The sequence below is a fragment of the Cynocephalus volans genome, chromosome 12 (genome assembly GCF_027409185.1).
Source record: "Cynocephalus volans isolate mCynVol1 chromosome 12, mCynVol1.pri, whole genome shotgun sequence".
Classification (NCBI taxonomy): Eukaryota; Metazoa; Chordata; class Mammalia; order Dermoptera; family Cynocephalidae; genus Cynocephalus; species Cynocephalus volans.
In genome coordinates, this window is record NC_084471.1 from 40706044 (window position 1) to 40723062 (window position 17019).

The 17019-nt window shown below is 33.6% G+C and overlaps 1 protein-coding gene across 8 annotated transcripts in view; it reads left to right on the forward strand.

Moving 5' to 3' along the window:
* Nucleotides 1–17019, forward strand: part of PPFIA2 (PTPRF interacting protein alpha 2) — a 488437-nt gene that overhangs the window by 384469 nt on the left and 86949 nt on the right. For all 8 annotated transcript variants that reach the window (XM_063075430.1, XM_063075426.1, XM_063075422.1 and 5 more), the window contains 6 exons: nt 2854–2937; nt 3207–3338; nt 5245–5307; nt 9282–9373; nt 14183–14318; nt 16079–16299. In XM_063075430.1, coding sequence (XP_062931500.1) covers nt 2854–2937; nt 3207–3338; nt 5245–5307; nt 9282–9373; nt 14183–14318; nt 16079–16299 — 728 coding nt within the window. The remainder of the gene's footprint in view (nt 1–2853; nt 2938–3206; nt 3339–5244; nt 5308–9281; nt 9374–14182; nt 14319–16078; nt 16300–17019) is intronic.

The window sequence follows — 17019 nt, forward strand, 5'->3', positions numbered from 1 at the left end:
ATAGCAGATTATTCCTAGATGATCTTTATATTTACACCAATAGTTGAAAATGTAGCCATTACCTAGAACATATGGACACAAATTAGTAGTGTTGGTTGAAAATTTGTCCCAGTATTTATTGTTTAGAAATTATCTCTGAGTTTACTCTTTGGTTGCTATGACTATTTTTTTCTTCGTCTAATCAGTGTGTGTGTGTGTGTGTGTGTGTGTGTGTGTGTGTGTGTGTGTGTGTGTGTGTGTGTGTGTGAAGGTGAATCACCTTTAAGGCTTTTAGAAAGTTAGAAATATTAATAAATGGCTATGGACAAAACTCAAATTTTGGCTTTCGCAAATTTATACACAATTAACTAATAAAGATTATTCCTTTTGTGATCCCAATCTTATGATTTATTATGTCTACTTTTTGAATTAAAAAGCATATTTCCTCACCTAGGACCTAATTCATCTTGAATTATTAAGAAAAAAATCTTAAGGTATTTTATTCATTTTCAGTACCAATAAAAAGTATCAGCAGTAACATAGTAATTTAAACATGACAGAATTCTTGCTCCATCTCTGAAGTGAGTTTTCACAATGTTTGGTGTGGTTTCAATAGTTAAGACGGAAGCAGGCAAAATATTTAAAGACCTTTGACAACTTGTATTTTTGAAAAAATAGTTTTGGAAGTTGAAATATTCATGTCTTGACTATTTTGAATCCATCATCTTATTAATTTTAATACCACTAACTGCCTGTTAAAATGTACTTTTGAAGTATTACAGATACTTTTCTGAATTTAGATTATATAATTTCACCAACATTTTGACCCATCTACTGTATTCTTAACGAACTTTGTGCTTTAAATGATCTTGTAAACTGTTTTATGGCACTGGGGACTGTGGTAGCTTTCTTTATTTAGAAATTTGGGAAAGACCTGGGGAGAAAAATTAGTTATTTATGATTTTTTTTATTGTCTTCCACATTTATGAAATAAGAATATCAGAAGGAAAATCTTACAGAATGTAAATGTCGAGTTATAATTTGCATAAGCACACCAGATTTGAAATGGTAAATGTTTATTTCATAGATTAAACTGGAATTTGTTGCATAAAAATAGTACATATGCATATGAAGCTATACATGAATAGGTTACTATTTCCTTTAGTTACTGCATGACATAATTATAGATAGTCTTATATTGGCATAAAGTAAGTTTCACTATTTTAGAATGAACTTATAAAATGTCATAGAATATGCTCTGGAATTAAAATTTGTAGTCATGACAGAGGATTTTTGTGATGTTATAATTGAACTTGCAATTATGATGAAAATGTTGATGTAACTTTATATGTAATCTGTGTATAACATCCTAATATAACTCAGCAATCAGCAATGTCACATGTGTTGAACACTCTGCACCTGTGGTAACCTGACAGTCACCTGCAAGACATGTAACTAACCTTGGCACTGGGCAAACATTAGCTCACCAAGGCATCATGCTGCCTTTTCACTTTAGGGACTATTTTGTTTCCACCACAACAAATCAATGCAGAAACAGTTTTGGAGTGGTCCCTAGAGTCATTTAGGAGAGTTCACAAATTAGTTCCCTTATCCTCACAGCATTTTTATCACCTAGATAATTGGTGATAAAATTTTTATTTAAAATTTCAAATTAAACCTATACCCGAAAATAGGCAAATAGATTTTAAGCTGATAACTATAACGTGCATTCAGAGACCAGAAGTCATTTCGGAAGCTTGCCACCGTTGCTTAGGAAATTCAATCCAATCCTGCTTCAGTTGGGGAACACTCATACTAATTAACCCCACAGCTTAGCTTTTTCTCTTATTTCTACAGAATAGGAATAAGTTTCATAGTAAATTCTGTTTCAAATTTATTACAGCTCAGCTACTGCCTAGCATACTCAACATTGAGATATATATTTCCATTATTTTTAAAGTAATAAAAACAAACAAACCAAACTAAAATCCAAAACCTTTAACAATCAGAGACATATTCTAGTGTTTGGTTTCCCATAATTCCAATTATCACATGACTCTTTTAGAGTTGCTTTAATTCATTCTGTAGTAGTCTTTCATTGCCAGCCGTCACTAACCTTCCATACCTTGGGTTCACAGCTTTTTATTTTAGCATATCGTTGTTTTTCATTTATAACCATCAACTGCATCATGTTCACCAGATATAAGTGTAGTTCTTTCCACATAATATTTTGTCTATTAAAGTATTAAATTTGCTGTCACACTTTTCTTTTAAGCATTCTGTGCTATGTTCTGTTCAGTGTCGGTGTCTTTAGTTCTGATTTTTCAATTTTGTCCCTCTCCTTTTCCTTGACTTGTTAGTCTGATCCAACCTCTTCTACCTCATCTGATGATTATCAATATGTTATGGAAGCTAAACTACAAGAAATGATCTCCATACGTAGGAAGGTAGTCCTACTGGACTTTACTTTCTATTGCTAAATAGAATCCATCTAAGTTTTTATTTTCATTTATAAAAATTATGTTACTTTTATTTATTGATAATCGACCATCTGTGCAGTTCAGTGCTTCAGGAGCTTAAGATTGGACAATGGCAGGTTTGTGTTCAAACCATGCACAGTCTGCATGTTACATTTGGCTGATTTCATTGCTCATAAATAACTCCAATGTTTTGCTGATGCTTGGATGTAACAGGCCTTTGTAGCTGACACATTTCAAGCAATGCTGTTCAGCTGCCTGTTTAAAGAAAGTTTATTTTTTGAAAACTATGTTTGCAGTTGGTAGTAGCTTGCTTTACATTTTATTTCAATTTATTTAGAAGAAAAAAGTTAATCAAATCTTACATTTCAGATGCATTCTTTATATTTCTTAACAGGCTGAAGAGAGGCATGGAAATATTGAAGAACGTATGAGACATCTGGAAGGTCAACTTGAAGAGAAGAATCAGGAACTCCAAAGAGTATGTATATGAAGAATCCCTGCCCCTCTCCCCGATCATCAGTTTATGGATTTATATTCTACACATAAAACGGAAGTCTTTCTTGACTTATATTTAAAATCTTATGAATGTTCTCTGTGCATTTAAAAAAGAGGTTCTCCCAATTTAATCAAAACAGACAGAAAATTAAATCCCAGTTAAAGCTAGCAAAACTATAAAAACATACTCTTACAGTTTTTAAATGGTTTTTCATGTCAAAAAAAATGTTTTTTCTTTTTCTTGAATGTAAGGCTAGGCAAAGAGAGAAAATGAATGAGGAACATAACAAAAGATTATCTGACACTGTAGACAGACTTCTGACTGAATCCAATGAACGTCTACAGCTACACTTAAAGGAAAGAATGGCTGCTCTAGAAGAGAAGGTAAAATGATGGAAGGGTAGAATCACATGAACATTTAGTGATGTTCTTATGATCATGTTTGTCTTATGTGCTGCTGCAGTCATTGTGTTGGTCAGATCCAATTATTTTTCTTAGTTTAAAAAATGCCTAACATATTCTTAAAAAGGAATGGATAATTTCTGTAAAAATGTATAAGATCCATTTTTAAATAAATAAAAAATGCTGCATAATATATGTCTTTTATCTTAGCATGTTCATATGAGGCAAACGTATTAAAATGTGCTGTGCTTTTGTGATGAAAGTATTTTATTGATCCTTCACCTGGTATGCAAAAAAGAAAGGTGATCAGACAAAAATAAATATTTACAGTATGTGGGAGGGCTTGCTTTATTTGAACTATTCATATGTCTCAAATGACTGATACCTACTACCATACCTGCTACCAGCCAAAATGTGAGTGAGTTTATATCAGCAATAAAACTAGTGTCAATCCCAGTAGAGGATTGAGGAATCCAATATTTTCAGCTGAATTATTTCAGAAAAAGTGCTTCTGTACAATCTGCAATTTGACTCACAATAAGGTATGTCTAATTGGTAGTTGGCTGTTGCCAGACCAGCAAGAGTTATGTGAGCTGGTTGCCAATTCTAGAGCATGAACAAACGTAACGGCTAAAACCCAGGTGGACCAGTCACTTTGGAAATTCATATTGAATGTCAATCACTACTTTAGTTAGACATTTTCCCTTGATACATGAAGTAAAATAGAGAAAATGTTACAGTGAAAATGTTAAAGTAGTTGTTTTTTTGTTTCTTTTTATTATGAATATTCATGAGATACAAAGCTAATTGTCACCCCTCGTGCCCATGATGTGAGGGCCAGATTCCTACTGGCAGCATACCCATTACCAGAAATTACTTTTGTACCCCGTGTCCCCCACCCAATTATCCTCCAACCTCCCTCCCCCTCCCCCTTGTCCCCCCACTCCACTTTGTAGCCCTAGGAATGTTCCCTCCCTCTGTAAGACCAACACACTACTGTGGTCTTTCTTTCCTTCTTTCTTTCTCTCTTAGCTCCCACATATGAGTGAGCACATGTGGTATTTATCTCTGTGCTTTGCTTATTTCACTCAACATAAGTTTCTTTAGTTTACCTGTTAGAAAGTCATAAGGCATGTCTTCTTCCCATAAAACTCCAAATACATGTCTGCTATGCAATTACTACAATCTATGCTTAATTTGACTCTACAAATTCAAAAGGAATGCACTATTTTAAATCATGCTTTGTAGTACTATAAGAAATGTATAGTGAAGAAATAATAACAATAATACTTTTATTGTAAGGATCATTTTAATTATCTATGGTGCAACTTATTCCCATGTGCCCTCATGACATGTCATGTTAGTTTTTTGAATAGCTAGAATTTTATTTTTATTTCTTTAATAATTTAACTATTATAAAAAATTGTTAATTCTGCATTTGAAATAGATGACCAAAAGGTAAACTCTTAAAAACATCACTTCATGGTTTCTTTTTTCTTCAGATAATAAAAATGAGTTCATCTGTATCCTTTATAAGCCCTGTAGCTAATATTTAGTTTGTTACTCACTTTTTTTCATTTGGAGAATAACCTAATTGTTTCTAATTTAAAAAGCAGTCTGAGAAGGGGCAAACAGAAGTAGCCTGAAAGGTAATGTTTATTCCATTTGACCACCCAAATGTTACAAAATAACATTTTCTATTTAAATTATGTATTTCTCAAAATGTTAAGGTGTCATGTTTTAAGATTCCATTGAAACTTGGTTACCATGGTAATGCACCAATAAAGATGCACCAGGGAAGGAATCAAAGAAAATTCTTGAGCAATAAAACATTAATCTACATATTTAAATATTTTCTGTTTAATTTATTATTTTCTTTTTTCTGTAGAATGTTTTAATTCAAGAATCAGAAACTTTCAGAAAGAATCTTGAAGAATCTTTACATGATAAGGTATTCTGGAAACTTGCATTTTTTTGCCCATTTTTTTATTTCACACTGATGAATGTTTTGTTATAAAATAAATTGGATAAATAATTTAAGGATGTTATATTTTAAAAACAATTTTAACCTTTACATTATACTTACAGAAAAGTAAAATTACATGTAGAGCTTGATGAATTTTTACAACCTGAACACACTAAAAATCAGCACTCTGGAAGCTCCCTTCACATTAGCTTACAGTCACTTCTCTTTCGTTAAAGAATAATTATTATCTTGACTCCTGACATAAACAAAAGAATGCTTTTGTCTTGCTTTGTTTTTCATTTAAATGGAATAAAAATGTATGCACTAATTTGTGTCTAGTTTGCAAAATTATTTCAACCAAAGTATATTAAATAATTATATATATGAATCATGCTAAATTATCTATGTGCAAACATGATCTTAATTCCAAAGTAGCTGAAAAATCCAACTGAAGAGAGAGAACACACCTTTGACAAACCAATGAGGATGCAGGGTAGCAGATACCATCTGCCAAAAGGGTGAAGTAAGCAATAAGAGCTACAGGTGGGAAAGATCACCATACATTGCTGCAGTGAAGAAGCCCTTAAGGAGGTAGGAATTGACTAGAGATTTAAAGACAGGTAGAACTGTGCTGTAGCCTTCAAACACAATGTGTGTGGCGTGATCACAGGTGTTTGGTGGAGCAAGGGGGTGAGTAGCGAGTTTGATATCATAAATAACAATGGGCACAACAGTTTGGCTGAAATCAATTATTCCTGTTGTTGGATATGTGGTAGGAGAGACAGATAAGGACCAGATTGTATAATCTTAAGACCTGTAGTTTCTAATACATATTTTCTTCTTCATTAGCCTGTAAAATTCTTAAGTGAGCAATTTTGTCTTATTTCATTCAAGCAGAGACCTATAATTGTATGTTGACAAAAGATAGAAGGAATGAAGAGAGAGAAGGGGGGAGGGGATGAAGGAGAGAAGAAAGGGACAAAAGGAAGGAAGGAGCAAGAGAGAAGGGGAGGGAGGGAGATGAAGAAAAAAGGAAAGAGAGAATAGTTATACATTTAACCCTATCGGATTCTACATATTATGATCTTAATTTTAAAAAGATAATTATTTGGTCTCACAATCAGGATGTCCACAGTCTCCTGATAGATATGTCTACTAGAACAATGTAATATGGCACCTAGAAGAAGGAAGAGAAAGATAAATAGTAATAATAATAATAATAATAATAATAATAATAATAATAATAATATGGCACCTAGAACATACCATCTAATTTTTTCCGAGGTAGTTCACAAGGACTACACAGAAGACATGATTTCAGTAAGCTCTTAAAGACATATATGATCTTAACAAATAAGAAGGGTAGGTCATCCTAGGTAGAGAATGGGAGCCTATGCAACAGCACAGTAAAAACAAAGATGGATAGGTCTTTGTTTATATATGGATGGATGGACAGGTAGGTAGACAGATAAGCATAGATAGATTTGACCAATCATCAGAAGCTTGCTGTGACTGGTATGTGTTTAAAGAACTAGGTTTTGACCAGATTGTAAAATCTGGACTTGATCTTGTTGTGCAGTGTTATGTTATTTAAAGCTCTGTGTGCTCTTGGCAATATCCCCAGAACCCATTCCCCCCACCGCCTCCCCAAGCCTTGTCGCTTCAACAATCTGCCTAAGCAAACAGTAGTACTAATTATTTAATGCTTTGTATCCTTGTTTATGTCAGTCTCCAGAGAAAGCAAAACTGAGGTCAAACCTCATTTCTGAACTAACATTTCATACAGCTGAGTACATTCACTAATTTGACCGCATCTCTTATAATTCCTCAAATTTCTACTGGACTATATTCACAGTCCATAATCAGCAAAATCCCCTGTATGCTCAACTTCTTCTCTCATGTTTCTCTTTATCATCTTTATCTCTAAAATTTGAATTTCCTAAAGCTATTCTTGGATGTCTTCTCTCTATTCAGTCCCTGGTGATCTCATCTGACCTTATGAATTTAAACACTATTTCTAAGTTGAGCACTTTTAAATTTAGATTACTTATTGCGTCCTCTACCCTAATAGAGTTCGTATATTGTACTACCAACTCAGTATCTCCATTTGGACACCTGAGCTTCTCAAATTTAACATGTCAATGCCTCCCACCCCCAAGTATGCAACACACACCACCACCACCTAACCTAACCACTACCACCAGCAGTCTTCCTAGTAAATCATAAGCTTTTTTTTCAGTTACTCAGATTAAAAACCTTATCCTTGCCCCCTGTCTTTATCTCACACTCCACATCTAGTCTAGTAGCAAATCCTGTTAGTTCTACCACCAAAATTTAGGCAAAATATAGCCATTCTCTCCCTAATACCATTTTTGTCAAAGACATTACTCATTTATCTCTATTTTTGGAAAAGCCCTAAAAATTTTCTTTTTTTCCTCCCAATCCCATTTGACAGTCCATTTCACAGCCATCAGAATAATCATGTCACTTATCTGCTCAAAAATCCTCCAGTCATTTCCCACCTCACTCTCAGTAAAAGCCAAAGACCTTTAAATGGTTTAACAGGACTTTCAGGTCCCCTTCCTGAATCCTGCAGTCATACTTTTCTAAATCCATCCCCTCCATATCTTTCTCCTTACACTCTCCAACACACCACACCAGACCCTCTACCTCACCAGACATATTTCCACTAAAGGGCATTTGCACTTGCTGTTCCTTCCACCTGACATACCTTTTTCTAAGATATTCCCACATTTTACACCCCTCTTTCCATAGATCTTTGCTCAAATCTCACTTTATTGGAAAGCCTCTCCATGACTTCCCTATTTTTTCCTCCCAAACTACATGCTATATTCCTATATGCTCTATTTTGGTTATTGTTTATCTTTTCCACTAGATGGAAAATTATATGAGGGCAGGAAATTTGTCAGTTCATGGCTGTATCTTAGATGTCTGACACACAAGAGGTACTTAATGCATTTGTTGTGGAAATGATGAACAGATGAATAATTAATTCAATAAGAAACTATTGAATATTTTAAGCAAAGCATTTATTTGATTGTGCATGTATTTTAAAATGATATGTCTAGCAGAGGAATGTGTGGAGAAGATACTGATGCTGCTAAAATAGTTCAGGAAAAAGGTAAAAATGGCCTAGAATAGGATGTTGGTGGGGAGCATAGAAAGGACAGACAAGAGAAACATCACAAAGGCCACATTGACAGAAATGTGTAGTGAGAAAAGAAGGGTGAATGAAGTAAGAGGTCAAGCATTGGCCACTGAGAGGGGGGAAAACAGCAATAGAAAATCTAGAGGAGCACATTTAGACATTTATAACAATATAAAAGTTACAATCATTAAAACAAAATTAAGCGCTTAGATGAGCATTTAAGGGCTATATGACAACCCCTATCTTCATAAATTTATAGACCAAAACTTATAATGCCAATCTGAGAAAACTATCAGCAGCACAAGTAATTGTGCCAATACCAAGCCAATAATTAGGTTGTTAACTTTCCTTTTTAAGGTGATGATCTTTTAATTCAATCTTTCTTCTTCATCCGTATGTCCTTCAACCCTCATAGAATACTGGGAATTCTTCACTTACTGCTTAAATAAAAACCTTCAATTATTTTTAAAACTGGATATTATTTCTACTTTGCGTTTTGAAATGATAGCTATATGGCTGGTCATGATTTTAATATTCCCATAAATTTGCAAAGATTTAGGATTAGTGAATGCCAGGGAATATAGATAAACTTTTATTGATTTCTGCTATTTACATTACATTTTCATTACAAGGGGAAAATTCAGGCATATTTTACTCTCATGTCTAATAACATTTAATAAAAATATATTCATCAGTTTGCCCTTTTCAAAAAGCCATTAAACTTGATTTATTGAGTATTGATATTATTGGCATGTGCCTACCCTCTGAGTAACACTTTTTTGATTTTTAGGAAAGATTAGCGGAAGAAATTGAAAAGCTGAGATCTGAACTTGACCAATTGAAAATGAGAACTGGCTCTTTAATTGAACCCACAATATCAAGGTAACATTAAATCAAAAGCTTATCTATAGTTCACTAAAGACCAATATGAATTTCTTTATGTTCCATATCTCCTCAACAAAAATAAATAAGTACCTCCTACTGCTCAATGGTCATTTTGACTCTTTCCTGGTTTACATTTCTACATTCAAATATAACTTTCTAATTTAGAAATCCTTTTTAAAGATATTCAATAAAACTTTAAATTTTTACCTTTTGTATTGGTTATTTAGTTATCTAGATAGAAATATATGAAAGGATTCTTTAAGGAAGAAACTATATAAGAACTGTGTATGCATTTCATTCCAAGAGGAGGCGTCAGCCCTTTTTGTCACGTGTTCAATACAGAAATTGAACTCTACATGAAATTTTTTCTATATGTGTTTAATGCAGAGCAGATAATATGTCTAACATTAATGTGGCTGAACACGTGTTTTTAATTATGACCACTTAACATCTACCTATTTTGTTAAAGTAGTTGCAAATAAAGATGGAAGGAGAAATTACACACGTAAAAGAAATTCAAATAAATTTAGCCCTACTCATCTATTTTGGCTCACTACCTCATCTTAAAGGAAAGAAGCAATGGGAGGACTGTTTACTCGATTTATATATGGATGGATGGATAGGTAGGTAGACAGATAAGCATAGATAGATGCATAGAAAGATCTATATGTTCATAATTCACTTATAATTTTCTTTTGTGCATAAGGCCTTTTATTTAATGTTAAGAAACCCAGAAGGATTCACTCATTTAATCATATACTTAATAAGCAACATAGAATAATAGCAGCTGTTTGAAATTTTCAACCACCACAGGCTTGTAGACAAATTCCGTTTTTCTTTGTCTCATGTTTATCTTAAGAATGTAAAGTCCACTAGGACAGGAATTTGTGTCTGTTTTGATAGGTACTTAAAAAAATACCTGGCATATAGTATACTCTCAATAAATATGGTTGAAAGAATGAATGAATATCTGGGAAAGCATTTTTCGAATACTCAGGTTAAAATCCAAATAAAAAATATTCTAAAGGATTTTATACTCTTTTCGATATAAGCCTAAATAAAAACAATATCCAATATTTTGAGTGTTTCTGTCTTCAGTTTAGTATGAGAAAAACAGTTCTGAGAAACACCTAAAGGACTTTTAAATATGTAAGTCATAAATTTAGAAAATCATGCTTATTTTTAAAATTCTTAAATTCTTATTTGTATATCTGAACTGAAATTATCGTTTCAGTAACATGCATTCACATGGTAATGATGATGATGATAATGATGAAGGAGATGGAGAAGAAGAGCTGATAAAATATCAAAGGAGTAAATAAATTGAATAAGCGTTAACTAATCAACAAGTTAAATATAGTCTAAGAGCCTTACTAAGATTCTAATTTTATATACTTTTACTACATATATATAAATAGTATTTTTCTGATTATCTCGCAAGCTTGCTTTGCAGATCAAATGAGACAAATGAGCAAAGGGGGTTTTAGAAACAGTAAATTATATCAAAAGTATAAAGTGTTGTAGGAATTTTTAAGATAACTAAACTGATGGAATTTGTAATAAGTTACAGAATAAATGAGTGTTTTTTACACAGCAATTATTTCATGAACACCCATGCTTCTAAGAGCACATAACTTAAAAAAAAGGAAGAAAGAAAAAAGAAAACAATAAAGAAAAGAGAAGATGTATGAGAACTCAGTCTACTAGTTTTCAATCTAACAGGTAGGGAGGTGAGAAGAGGTGACTGAGGTTGGTGGATATCAGCACGTAATATCCTCTACCAGGATCTCATCTGAGAAGAAAGCAAAATGAGTTCCAGACTGGAAAGAGAAGGTTTGACTTGGTTCAACACTGAAGAAAGGTTAGGATCTGGGTAACTGGTAGTTACCTAGGTAACAATAGAGGATGTCCCAGTGAGCAGAGGAATGGATAACAGGTTTTCTCTAAGAAAATTCATACCTGATTTATCTATGGAAGTTCTTAATGAGATTATATCCAAGAATCACAGGACATTCAGGCAGAGATACTACACAGTTCATTGTTTAAAGGAACCAATGACTGTTTTGTAACTTGACCTTCAAAAACCTCTAAAAATATTGTACACCTAAAATAATTTAAAAATTGAATTCATGTGGAAATATTGCCTCTGTTTTCTCTTGTTACAAAACTAGTTTGGGGCTGGCTGGTTAGCTCAATTTGGTTACAGCTGGGTGTCAAAATACCAAGGATCAGGGTTCACAGATCCCAAACAGGCCAGCTGCCAGACAAACAAACCAACCAACCAACAAACAACAACAAAAACCCAACTAACTCAGAAAACTAAAAAAAGGAGGGATGTGAGCAGTAACTTCTTTGGATGAAGCATAAGCGACAGACACTTCTAAGATTAGTGTTGAGAGAGGTCATTTGTTCTTTCAAGATCTATTACACAATTTCTGCTTGCCAGAAATGGTTGCATTGGAGATACAGTGGTGACGAAGAATACATGTTTCTGATGGAAAATACGGGAATACTAGTTTGAGGACTGTTATGATAGAGGGAATGCAAGGAGCTAGAATAGTGTATGGCAATAGGACTTTAAGCTGAGACCTTAAGAATGTTAATCATGTAAATGTGCTAATTGACTGTTTCCAGCAGAAAGAACAGAATGTTCGGGCCGAGCCCGTGGCGCACTTGGTAGAGTGCTGCGCTGGGAGCGCGGCGACTCTCCCGCCGCGGGTTCGGATCCCGTATAGGAAGGACCAGTGCGCTCACTGGCTGAGTGCTGGTCACGAAAAAGACAAAAAAAAAAAAAAAAAAAAAAAAAAAAAAGAAAGAACAGAATGTTCAAAGGCTCAGAAGCAAAACAAAGTGTGAATTATAGATGGAATTGAAAGCCAGTACAGCTAGATGGAAAGTAAGGCAGAGAACAGTTAAAAGTGAAGCTGGAAAGTAGGAAGAGCCCAGATTGTAGAGAACCTTGTAAGGACACTGAAGAATTTTATCAGGGCATTGAAGGGACCAGATCTGTGTTTTGTTTTATGTTTTTATAAATGAGTTCAGACATAAAACAACAAGAAAACATTACTCCTAGGAAGATGAATTATAATGTTAGAAACTCCACTTTGATGCCCAAGGGGACATTAATGTAAGCAGCCACAGGCAAAGGGGACCTAGACTGTTCTGAGCTAGATAGTTTGGGACTGTATTACAACCAATTTCGTTCATACATTATCTTATCAGATATTTACGAGGTGCTTACTATGTGCCAGGCACACCTCCCTGAGCATAGAATGGTGACTAAAATCTCATCTTTGCCTTCATGAAACTTAGAGCTTCTGACAAATAGATAAAGGCTGAGAATTGTGCCATTTATGAATATGACCTGATTTTTATATATAACTTCTCCACAATAAAAGCAATTTACTTAATTAAATCTCAAGTCATTGCTATAAGAACAAGAGCTGTCATCTATTCAGGGGATGATTCCTTAGTTCATTTTCTCTAATGTCCTATTTGGCAAACCAAGTTCTCTGTTAAGATAGGTCAATGTCTTCCACTGTTGCAAACACCCTGACCTCACCTAACCTTTTTAATTTTGCTGAATATTTGGAAATGTTTGCTTTTGCTCACAAAAAGAACTAAGGGAGACAGTATAGAAGATCAGCAGTAGACCCAAGTTCAACAGAAAGCACAGCTTTAAATAATTTCCTACTGATGATGAATCTGTTATTTCATTTTATAGGAGAGCATGATGTTGCTGTTATTATCATCATCATTATTGTAGCAATAAACCAAATTTGCTGTTAATCTATATATGAATAATGTGTCTGGAGAAAGCTCTTCTGCATTTTGATTACAGTGTAATTTATTACCGTGTTTATTGAAAACCAGTGTGATGATATTTTCCAGTTGGAATTTTCCAACTGTTTAGTCTTTAAGCAGATTGCAGAATCAAATATGGTTATCAAAAGATTTTTGTTCATCATTTTGGAACAACGTCTTATCAAAAGCCAAAAAAAAATTTGCTCTAGTGTTATATCCTATTTTATTTAAAAAATAAAGATTATTAACCTCACATCAATATGAAGCTCATCTTAAGCATTTTGTTGATTCTCTAAACTAAAAACTAGAATGTTGAAAAATAGAGAATTTGTGAGTAAATTTCTCAAAAAAATTTTTAAATTGAAAAAGTTCTGGGACCCCAAAATTGTACACATATTTCAGTTAGATTAAGAAGAAATATTTAAAGCAAATATGGTAATAAATAGCAAATATTGAGATATCTATTAAAGGCTCAAACTAAATAGAATTGCCCGAATTTAATCCAATGGGCCTTGGTTATCGATCTTAACATGTTTCATTGAAGTATTCCATTTAAAACTTATAATGAAAAGGGGGCCAACCCTGTGGCTCACTTGGGAGAGTGTGGCGCTGGTAGCACCGAGGCCGCGGGTTCGGATCCTATATAGGGATGGCCGGTGCGCTCACTGGCTGAGGGTGGTGCAGACCACACCGTGCTGAGGGTTGTGATCCCCTTACCGGTCCAAAAAAAAAAAGAAATTATAATGAAAATAAAGGTTATAAGTATATTCTAAAAAAAAAAAAGAAAATGTACTTGACCTTCAGGAATGAACCTGAGACTGGAACTTTTAACATAAGTCTGTGAAGAAACCTTAAAGAGACATGACAATTCATTAATTTTCTTCCTTGAGGTTTATTTCCTTGAGGGTTTATGCTTTATTGCCAATCAAGCAGCAGAGAGTGGTTTGCTGGTAAGTTTAATTTTTGAGATTGGATATATTTCACATTTTCCCTTTTTTTCAGAACTCATCTAGACACCTCAGCTGAGTTGAGATATTCAGTTGGGTCCCTCGTGGACAGCCAGTCCGATTACAGAACAACTAAAGTAATAAGAAGACCAAGGAGAGGCCGCATGGGTGTGCGAAGAGATGAGCCAAAGGTGAATCTTTTTATTTCAACTCTTTGATAGTTTTAATGAAATACACTTTTCCATTTTGGGTAGAATTTAACACCAACAGAATTAAATTGCTAGCATTTTTATTAGTTTCAAGCATGTAGTATATGACATACTTTTAAAACCATAACTGGCAAAGTCCTTACTTTGTGCCAGAAGTTAAAATAAGCCTCTGACATGTATTTAGTCACATAACATTATGAAGTGGGTGCTATTTTTATATTAATTTCAGACATAAAACGATTGAAGCTCAGAATGATTAAGTGTTTAACATTACACAGTTCGCAAAGTGGTTGAGTCAATACTTGAGCCTATATTTGTGTGGTTTCAAATGCCATGCTTTAACCATTATGCTGTATTGACAAACAAATGAACTTTTGATTTGCTTGGGCTCTTAAGCCATGGCATTCATATTTTTAATTAAAATTAATTAAATATTTTAATTAAAATGACTTTAAAAACACTTTGAGCAACATGTACATAGATGATTCAAAGTGTTTATAGAGAAGTGTTCATGATAAACTGCAGTGCTAGTCTTTCATTCAGTCAGCAACTTAAAATGTCTAAGCTATGCTTATTAAGTAATGTAGTTGGATTTTATAGGGAAGTAATATAGTTCCTATGTGCCCCTAAGTATAGTGTGTTCTTCCCAACCACTTTTATATATCTAAAACATAAAACCCATTTGTCCTTATTTATACACAGGACCTTGACATCTTTTGGATTTTAACTGGCACCAATGTCATTTATAAATTAATCCCTCATAGTAAGCATTCAATAACTATTGGATGCATGAATAAATAAATGAATAAATGAAGAATTAATTAAGTTCATCTCAGTTCTTTACTTATAATTATGTGACAGATAAATTAGTGCTACTTGGTACCACAACAATTTGTAACACAGATGTTAATTCAGGTCCTCAATTCTTAAATCAGTACTCAGGGATACACCATGTTGTCCTTCATATAACTCATGTTATATGATCACAAAAATGAAAACAAATTTTTAAAAAAGCAGAAAACTCTAGGACTTCTCTTATGTTTAACCCTCTCATCCCTTCAGATCACAGTTTGAAAAACATTGGTCTATTGGTTATTCAAAACTCTCATTCAAATGGAGGATTTATTATATCAATTTTTTAAAATATCACCACATAAATTAGCATGCTTTGGGCTTAAAACAAAATCAATGAGGTGTTCAAGTGACCAGACCAGTGGAGATAAAATTAAATCACTTTGCAATATTTTTAATAATATTTTGTTAGAACCTATGTAAATGAGTGTTGGGGAGAGAATTCTTGTGTAATTTCTTGTGTGATAATATTTGTGGTTTGAGTTTACAATAAGAAAAATGTAGGTGAAACTAATTAGTACAAGAAATGTGAATGTTTGAGTACAAGTAAATAAAGATTGTTACGTTTGGAAATAAAGAAAAATGTTCCTTAGATGCTTTAAAGTAATTATTACCTTGAAATGTGATTGAACCATAAATAATATGGAAGTTTATAATCTTTATTTCTATTAAAATCTTGGTATTTATGCTGATAATTAATACCTGCCATTACTTAAGATGTCAAGGAACTATTTTATTGAGCCAACGAGTTAAAACATTAATAATTGGTTCTGCTTTTGGCAGATCAGATATAAAAGCATGCATGCTTTCTGTTGTTGTTGGTTTTTTTTTTTCAGATTAGACTTCGAAAATGAGCACTATTATAAATACTCTACATTGTTCATTTATAGGTGAAGTCTCTTGGGGACCATGAGTGGAGTAGAACTCAACAGATTGGAGTACTAAGCAGCCACCCTTTTGAAAGTGACACTGAAATGTCCGATATTGATGATGATGACAGAGAAACCATTTTTAGCTCAATGGACCTTCTCTCTCCAAGTGGTCATTCTGATGCCCAGACTCTAGCCATGATGCTTCAGGAGCAACTGGATGCCATCAACAAAGAAATCAGGTGAGTTCAATTAGCATCAGTGGTTTCAAGGGATTTGAGACCTTGATACTAAAAATGTGATTCTCAAATCAGAAGTTTTGCCATCACCTGGGAGCTTTTCAGGCCTGCAGCATCTCAGACCTCACCTCAGACTCACTGAATCAGAATGTACATTTTCACAAGATTCCTCAGATATCTGTTTATCTCTTCTATGAAATTAGGACAGCCTTTTCAAGGAGCAAACATGAAGCATATATAATGACATTGGAGACAATATAAAAGTATGAGTTAACATTGAATGAATTTAAAGCACTTTCTAAATTAAAATTTATTACTTAAGTGGAAAGTATTTGTGTTAATAAGGTACAGTCTTCACATACATTTTATACCATAGTAAAGGTACTAAATAGTATATAAATTAATGTGCATTTAGCTCCCTTAAAAATATTTAGACATTTGAATGAAAATGTTCTTTTTTTTTCAATTTTAAACCATTATATCAGGGACAATGTGTTTCTTAGAAGTGCATTAATGCTAAGTGCATTTAAAACACATATCAATTTTTTTTTTTCATTTAACACCTATGGAGCATGTCATAATCTCTCTGGGCCACCATAACAAAATACTGTGGACTGGGTGGCTTAAACACAAAACTTATTGTCTCACAGTTTGGAGGCTGGAAAGTCCAAGATTAAAGTTCCAGCAGGATTGGTTTCTGGTGAAAGTTCTCTTCTTGGCACT